Source organism: Podarcis raffonei, chromosome 1, assembly GCF_027172205.1.
Source record: "Podarcis raffonei isolate rPodRaf1 chromosome 1, rPodRaf1.pri, whole genome shotgun sequence".
Lineage (NCBI taxonomy): Eukaryota > Metazoa > Chordata > Lepidosauria > Squamata > Lacertidae > Podarcis > Podarcis raffonei.
In genome coordinates, this window is record NC_070602.1 from 6,046,093 (window position 1) to 6,054,405 (window position 8,313).

Here is an 8,313-nt window from a genome sequence, read left to right on the forward strand (position 1 = left end):
GTCATGGCTTAGGTAATTGTGGGTCAGCATCCTCTGCTCTGAAGTCCTGACAGGATGACGGGTCTTCCGCTCAGCCTTAGAAATAAAATCCAAACAAATAATCAATTTGAAAAATGAACTGAGTCTTGAGAGGCCGAAAATGAGTTTGTTCACTGTTACTGAAGTTCCTTCTTCCTGTAGCTTTAGGGTCCAATTTATATCAGAGCCTTCCCCAAGCTAATACCTCCCTCCCCCTGGTATTTTGGACTAGAACTTCCATCAGCCCCAACCAACATTGACTTTAGCCAGGGGTGTCGTCCTCTCTCAGTTTCTCTCTCACACACGTGTGTTTGTGTGTGCGCACACATGTGCATGTATGAACACACAACTCCCTACCTACTCTATAAAAAAGGTATCCCATCTCCCTGATCTCTCAGCTCCTGGCTCCTTGTGTACAAAAGCAAGCACACTTCAAAAATCAGCAATGGTATCGGTTTTTAATCCGTGCATTTCTCTCTCTCCTAGAATATCTGGCATGCACTTAAAGCCCTATCTCAAGTTACAGAAGAAAGAACGGCCTCTGGAAATAAGTCTGGACTCTCCCCGAAGCCCACCAATGAGCCAGCCGAGGTTGGCAGAAGAGGAGAAGCCCAGCAGCCCCGAGCCAAGCCTCTTTCCTGCCCCCTCTCTCCGGAAGCCATTGGGGACCCTCTCCCCCAACACCATCGCTAGCAGCAGGAGCCACGCGGAAGGGCCCGGCGGGAAGGAGAGGAGAGCCGCCCTCCTGGCCACCATCCACCAGGGGGACGACGGAGAGGGGCCACTGGACATCTGGGCCATCGTGAAGCCGGGGAACACCAAGGAGAAGGTCGCCTTCTTTGCGGCCCAGCAATGCGGCGACCGCAGCCGGGTGCTCTCCGTGAAGAACAAGAGCACCTGGGACATCGACGGGAGGTCCACTAAGCGCAGGAAAAAGTCGCTGGATATCAAGAAGGCAAAGGTCCACCTGGAAAGGATGAGGGAGGCCAGTGGGAGGTGCTACCAGCCTGAGCCATTTGCCTGCGGCATCGAGCACTGCTCTGTCCATAATGTGAATGACGGCCTGGAGGGGGGCTTCCCGGGGCGGCCCCTGTCGGTCGTCGAGATGGTTGCTTTCTTGGAGCAAAGAGCCAGCGTCTTGCTGGCCGACTGCTCCAAAAACTGCCCTAGTGCCTCTGCTGTGACCAAGTTCCCTGGCCAGCCCAAAGCCGCTCCCCTAGCCTCTCCCGGACCTTTCCCCACCTCGGGAGTCTGCGAAGCTCCCTCTGAAAAGGCAGCCTGTGGGGCGAGCAGCAGCAGTGGCAGCAGCAGCGATGGGGAGCAGCAGGCAGAGCCCCTTCGAGTGCTGGACATGGTGGCCAAGCTGGAGTCGGAGTGTCTCCGGCGCCAGAACGAACGCGAAGCAGGGTCGCTCTCGAGGAACAACAGCTTCCGGCGGAACGTGGGGCGGATGCTGCTGGCGAGCGGGGCGCCCCCGGAGAACGACGCCAGCAAGGCGCCCCCAGAAGCTCCCAGCCAGGAAGAGCCCTGTCCGCCGCTGGAAGGCCAGCTATCTTCGATCGTAGACGCCCGTGCTGGGAAGGGCCTTCTCGTTCTCGAGCAGGGAGGGTCGGTCTCCTCCAGCCGCGGCTGGCTCGGTTCTGAGAAGGCGAGCAAACCCACATATCCTGAAGCTGCCCAGGCGCCCCCACATTCCTTGCACAGCAGAAAAGCGACGGTTGATTGTACGCCGAAGGAGCCGGCCCCTCTTCCCAGCCTGGCTCCCAACGCGCGAGTGAGAGAGTCTGTGAGCATTAGTATCTCTGTCACCAAGAGGGACGCCGGCTGCAGAGCTGCCCAGCCTTCTGACGCCGCCTTGGGCGAAGACCCTCTTCCGGGCAGACTCTTCTTGCTCCTGTCCAGGTGCGAGGCCCCCCAGGAGTGCCTGCGCTCGGAGGAGACCCTCCCCGAAGAGTGCCGTGTGGGTCCTCAAGGGAAGGAAACCTCCCTGGGCGATGAAGCCCTGCGCCTGCCCGCCCCTGCTGCCGGGGAGCCCCAGGAGGCGCCCTCAGAAAGCACCCCGCAGGCCCTCGCCTCCTCGCGCCTGAAGCGGCAGAGATCTCACGACTTCCTGGAGACCAGGTTCAAAATCCAGCAGCTCCTGGAGCCGCAGCAGTACCTGCTCTTCCTTCCGCACCACATCATCGTCAAGATTTTTGGGCTGCTACCCACCCGCAGCCTGGTGGCGCTCAAGTGCACCTGTGGGTACTTCAAGTTCCTCATCGGGTACTACAACATCCGGCCGGCCGACTCCCGCTGGGTCCGCGACCCCCGCTACCGGGAAGACCCCTGCAAGCAGTGCAAGAAGAAGTACACCAAGGGCGACGTCTCGCTGTGCCGCTGGCATCCCAAGCCCTATTGCCAGGCGCTGCCCTACGGACCCGGCTACTGGATGTGCTGCCACAGGTCCCAGAGGAGCGTCCCCGGCTGCAGGCTCGGCCTTCACGACAATCACTGGGTGCCTGCCTGCCACAGCTTTAACCGTGCTCTGCACAAGAAGCCCAGGGAGGCGGAAGAGGACTGTTAGCATGCCCTCCCTGGCGCAGTCTTTGTGGAGCCTCACTTCCTAGGTGGGGAGGGGAAAAGATGTTTTATGCCTTGTGATGTTTACACTGTATATAATTTTGTGGGTGGTTTTTTTGTTTGGTCCCCCTCCCCCTTTCTATTTCCCGCTTCCACAGGGCTATGAAGAAACTGCACATGACTTCTAAATCACAAGAGCCTTTTTTAACCTTTTAGAGAAAGAGAGAGAGAGAGAAATAGCCCTTCCGTGTACATAATATTCCCAGAATCTCCTTGTCCATCAGAGTGACTTGACAGCTGGTTGACCAACGTTGAAGATCACTACAACGCAGCTACGAGAGTGTTGCGGCTACAAGTCCCGTGTTGTCGTCGTTGTAAAAAGCAACAACTGTGTCTCATTTTCAAATCTGTATATCCTGTACAAAAATATACATATATAAATATATATAAATATAAATATATATTGAAAATGTTTCTGGAAGGAAACTCTAAATAGGTAAAAGAGGAATCTTCGAAAAGATGGTTTAACTGGACAACCTTAAAAAAATAGGCTAGAACAAATATTTGTTATATCTTAGGGTGGCAGCAAGTGAAAGAGGGGTGTTTTTCTTAGAGCAAAGTGTGTTGAGAAAAAGCTCTGTCTTCCCATGCCCACCTCACCTGGTTTTTGTTTCATTTTTTTTTTTACCTTAAAATAAAATGTGCATTCTGAATCTTGCTCTTGCTCACCTCTGTTTTCCTCTCAAGATTTTTCCTCGTTAATGCTCTCTCTCTTAAAAAGGGGTGGTATTGCAAGCATTCCGGCTATGTGAAAGTGTTCTGCATTATGGTCAGAGAAGCAGGGCCAGCCCAGGACACTTTGCTGTCTGGGGCAGGATGATGTGCCCTCCCTTTTCTGCATACCCAAGCCCATGGACTGGTAGTTGGGTCTTGCCATGCAGCCACCAGCACGGAAGAATCTTCCACTACACCAGAAGGCAGCAGGTTGGTTTAGGGCATCCAGGACAAGGCCACACAGCCCTTGTGCATAGGAGGGCCATACAAGAAGATGTATCTGCCACCTGGGGCAGTTGCCTTGTTTTGCCTAATGAAGACAGCTTACCGTATTTTTCGCTCTATAGGACGCACCGGACCATAGGAGGGGGAGAACAGGGGAAAAAAATCTTTTTCTTGTTCTCCCCCTCTAAAACAAGGTGTGTTGCATTCACCCAAAGCCTTCACAGCGCAGCGGGAGTTACCGCTGCGCTCTGGAGGCTTCAGGCGGCTACCTTGGAAGCCTGGAGAGCGAGAGGGGTCGGTGCGCACTGACCCCTCTCGCTCTTCAGGCTTCAGTGAAGGCAACTCGGAGGCTTCAGGTTCCTTTCGACCTGCTCTTTGGGGCTGGCAGGGGGAAGCGCTGCTTTCCCCCACTGCCAGCCCCAAAGAGCAGGTCGGGGAACAGCCTTGCCGCTGCCCCCTGAGCTTGTGGGGGCTGGCGGTGGGGGGAAGCGCTGCTTTCCACCACTGCCAGCCTCAAAGATCCCTGAAGCCTTTGGAGCGCAGCGGGACCTCGCGCTGCGCTCCAAAGGCTTTGGGTTCCTTTCGCTGACCCAAAGCCTTTGAAGCGCAGCACGAGTTCCCGCTGCACTCCAAAGGCTTGAGGCTTCGGGGACAGCCTTTGTAGCCTCCACAGGGCAGCCTTCACCCCGCTGCCCTGCAGAGGCTTTGTGCAGCTAACCCCAAGCTAGAACAGCGAGGCGGAGCGCTGTGCAGCGCTCTGTCTCCCTGTTCTGGCTTTGGGCTTAGCCACGAAGCCTGCATTCGCTCTATAGGACGCACACACAATTCCCCTTAATTTTTGGAGGGGGAAAAGTGTGTCCTATAGAGCGAAAAATACGGTATGTAATTGAGGGATCTTGCACCTGATTTTGAATGACAGTTCCCCTATCCTGAGGTTATGTGTGACTCGGCCCACACAGTTCAGGAGGAACCCCAGGGAGCTTCAGGGAGAGGAGGGAAAGGACAAGATTGGTTGCATGACCTTCCGCTCATGCAGCCATTGGATACAATCCCTCTGTATTTAGCCAGGGGATGTGTATTTAGGCTGGTGGGGGTGTTGAAAAACTAACTGGATTTTGAAATTTAAATGTGAATCTTTGCCATTTCCGATTTAATTTTGCAAATGTCAAAAAACAGATGTGCACCCATGCTATGGAATGCACACTCGATTTTCAGACATTTACGAGGTTTTCCGGAATGCTCAAAATCAACATGGGCATGCTGATGTTTTCCAAATTTAGGCATTCAGAGTTACATAACCTTCATAGAGTTTACTCCCACTTTGCACACTTTGATCAGAGGCAGGTTGCAGCTGCCTCAAGCGCAGTCGCTTCTCATCACACACATGGATTTGACTGTTGGAACAACCTTTTGTTTTGAGAAGCAACTTCCCTCCAGCTCTGGAAGCTAACTTTGATTAATGGAAAAGTGTGTATTTTATTCGTAGAATCAAGTAGTAGATTAAATTATGTAGTAGACGGTATATGGTTCCAGGTTGCAGAGGACACCAAGTCAAGATGAGCAGCAAACGTTTTAGAAAACATGGGAGTGTTTCATAGATAGCAATTAATTTGAAAATCAACAAGAAGCATGGTTGTGTTTCATGGAGGAGCAAAAGTGCCAACCATCTCTATAGCCAGGTTGAGGCAGTTTAACTGGTAGCAAAGTCTTCTGAGAAAATATCTAACTTAGCATGAGTCACCATGACTGTAAGTCATGCAAGGCCAGTGTTTTAGGTTCACCTTGATAGGCCTAGTTCAGGGGTCTGCAACCCGCGGCTCCAGAGCTGCATGTGGCTCTTTTACACCTTTGCCACGGCTCCGGGGCGGATACTAGCGAGGGGAGGAGGCGCATTGTGCGCCCCGACACTCCCCACTGTGGCGGGCGCTGTACTGGCTGTGACGTCGCATGGGGGCGGTGCGTGCGTTAGTCACGCACCGTCCCGACGTCACCTTCCCGCCCGCCCGCTACATTGTAAGAGACATGTACGCTGGTCACTGCATTGAAAGGGGGCATGTACGCTGGTCACTGTTTTGAAGGGGAGTGAAGAACACACACACACACACAAAAAGGTAACTTGTTAATTTAACGTTTATTTCTATGAGGAGGAGTAATTCTGAGGGGTCAAACAAAGAAATAATAAAAAAGTGACAAAAAAGTTATTTTTATAATGACGAGTTTTGCGACTCCCAGTTTTTTTTTCTTCGGAAACAGGTCCAAGTGACTCTTTTTGTCTTAAAGGTTGCAGACCCCTGGCCTAGTTTCTGAGATAGAGGAAGCACTATTACTTTGTTCTCTGTGAGGAATACATTTTCACACTGGAAAAGAGGATGTTGATAAGGTGGGGGGGGGGGAATTGAGAAGAGCTGAAAAAAAGGGCAAAAAGGCTCGTAGCTCAGGAGCAAAGCATCTGCTTTGCATGCAGAATGTCCCAGGTGCAACGCTCAGCATCTCCAGGCAGGGCTGGGAAAGGTTCCCTGCCTAAAATTCTGCAGAGCTGCTGCCAGCCTGTGTAGACAGCTCTGAGGTAGATGGAACACTGGTATATGGCAGCTTCCTATGGCATGACCAGTCACAAGTACAGTGGTACCTCGGGTTAAGTACTTAATTCGTTCTGGAGGTCTGTTCTTAACCTGAAACTGTTCTTAACCTGAAGCACCACTTTAGCTAATGGGGCCTCCTGCTGCCGCTGCACAATTTCTGTTCTCATCCTGATGCAAAGTTCTTAACCTGAGGTAGTACCGTATTTTTCGCTCTAAAAAGTTTTCCCCTCCTAAAATTTTTCCCCTCCTAAAAAGTAAGGGGGAATGTGTGTGTGTCTTATGGAGCGAATGCAGGTGGCTTTGCTCAGCGCTCCCTTTAAAGAGCTGCGTGGAGCGTGTGTGCGGCTCTTCGGGGCTTTTCCCCGAGGGAGAAGGGCTTAGCCGCACGCAGTCTGTCCCGGGCAAGGGGAGCCTTCATCCCGCTGCCCGGCAGACGCTGCGTGCAGCTATCCCATAAGCCAAGACAGCTTGCGGGATTGCTGCGCAGCGATCCTGCTGGCTGTTCTGGCTTCTGGGATTCAGAATATTCTTTTTCTTGTTTTCCTCTTCCAAAAACTAGGTGCGTCTTATGGTCTGGTGCGTCTTATGCGGTATTTCTGGGTTAGCGGAGTCTGTAACCTGAAGCGTATGTAACCTGAGGTACCACTGTATTAGGAAGAGAAGGGTAAACATGTTTTTTTAGATTACTAGGACTCTTGAGAACGAACAAAAGTTAACAATCTGTTTTGCCAGTTGAAAAGCACCTCAGGCAGCAGATGACCCTATCCTGGCTGGGGTTGATGGGAGTTGTAGCTCAAAAATCTGGGAAAATCTATTCTGCATAGGCAGCCCCTGCAGGAGAGCACCTGTTTTCTTTGTACCCAGAGACCAGTACCATCATTCCGTCTTTGAATTAGTGAATTTCATAGCTTAACCACGTGCCGTGTGAAGAAGTCCCTTTTCCCCTTGTCCTGAAACTTCCAGCGTCTGGGGATGCTTCCCTGGAAGGGAGACCCAGATGTGAAACAGCAGAAACTACCTCCAGGCTCCGAGGCAACAGTTCTCTGGGACCTCAGCTGAAGATACCAGGGATTAACCCCAGGACCTTCTGCTTGCAGAGCTATAGCCAGTCCGATTGGTGGAAGAATCGCATACACCTGCCCTTGCAGGTGAGAGCAGAATAAAACCATGAGATCAATAAATGGGTGGGGCTGCTTGACAACAGTAGTGACAAGAAAATTTTCCCTCTACACTGCAGGCTTTAGGGAAAAGGTGTGATTTGCCATTGACTTGGGAGAGCAGACAGAATTCCTGTGCGCTTGAGAGGGGCACATTCCACAAGCAGGCAGATCTTTCGCCATTTTGCTGCATTGCATAAAGATAAAGGGACCCCTGACCATTAGGTCCAGTCGTGGCCGACTCTGGGGTTGCGGCGCTCATCTCACTTTACTGGCTGAGGGAACCGGCGTACAGCTTCCGGGTCATGTGGCCAGCATGACTAAGCCGCTTCTGGCAAACCAGAGCAGCACACGGAAACGCCGTTTACCTTCCCGCCGGAGTGGTACCTATTTATCTACTTGCACTTTGACGTGCTTTCGAACTGCTAGGTTGGCAGGAGCTGGGACCAAACAACGGGAGCTCACCCCGTCAGTGGGATTCGAATCGCCGACCTTCTGATCGGCAAGTCCTAGGCTCTGTGGTTTAACCCACAGCGCCACCCTTGTCCCATTGAGTTGCATATGGTCTCCCAAGTTAGCCACAGAGGCATAAGGAGCTCTGATGGGACTTTACTTGGGTTATCAGAGCATAGATTTTCAACCTTTTTGAGACCACAGCTCCCTTGACCCAACTACATTCTTTCTGTGGCAACCCTGTGGGGCTCATGAGCCCAGTTACGTCACCCCTTGCCGGCAGAGCTGGCAGCCTCTCACCCTTCTTCAGATACCTTGTGGAGCATCCCCTCAGCTTCTCCCCTCCGGGCAGCTGCTGCTACCCCAAAGAGAGGTGCCTCCTCATACTGCCCCATAGCAGCCTGGGAAGAGAAGGCGCCCAGCCTTAGTGGCCCAACAGAGACTGGCCGAAGGTGGGAGGCAGCAGTGACAGCAGCAGGGCTGCTGCAACAAACAGCTCTGCAAGCCTTAAGCATTGAGAGGAGGGAGGGAAGCAAAGAGGG

General features: G+C 52.6%; 1 protein-coding gene across 3 annotated transcripts in view; it reads left to right on the forward strand.

Annotated features, from left to right (window-relative positions):
• Positions 1-3,293, forward strand: part of FBXO34 (F-box protein 34) — a 59,148-nt gene extending 55,855 nt beyond the window's left edge. For all 3 annotated transcript variants that reach the window (XM_053390231.1, XM_053390316.1, XM_053390402.1), the window contains one exon: positions 505-3,293. In XM_053390231.1, the coding sequence (XP_053246206.1) occupies positions 505-2,584 (2,080 nt within the window). In that variant the 3' untranslated portion in view covers positions 2,585-3,293. The remainder of the gene's footprint in view (positions 1-504) is intronic.
• Positions 3,294-8,313: the final 5,020 nt, after the last annotated feature.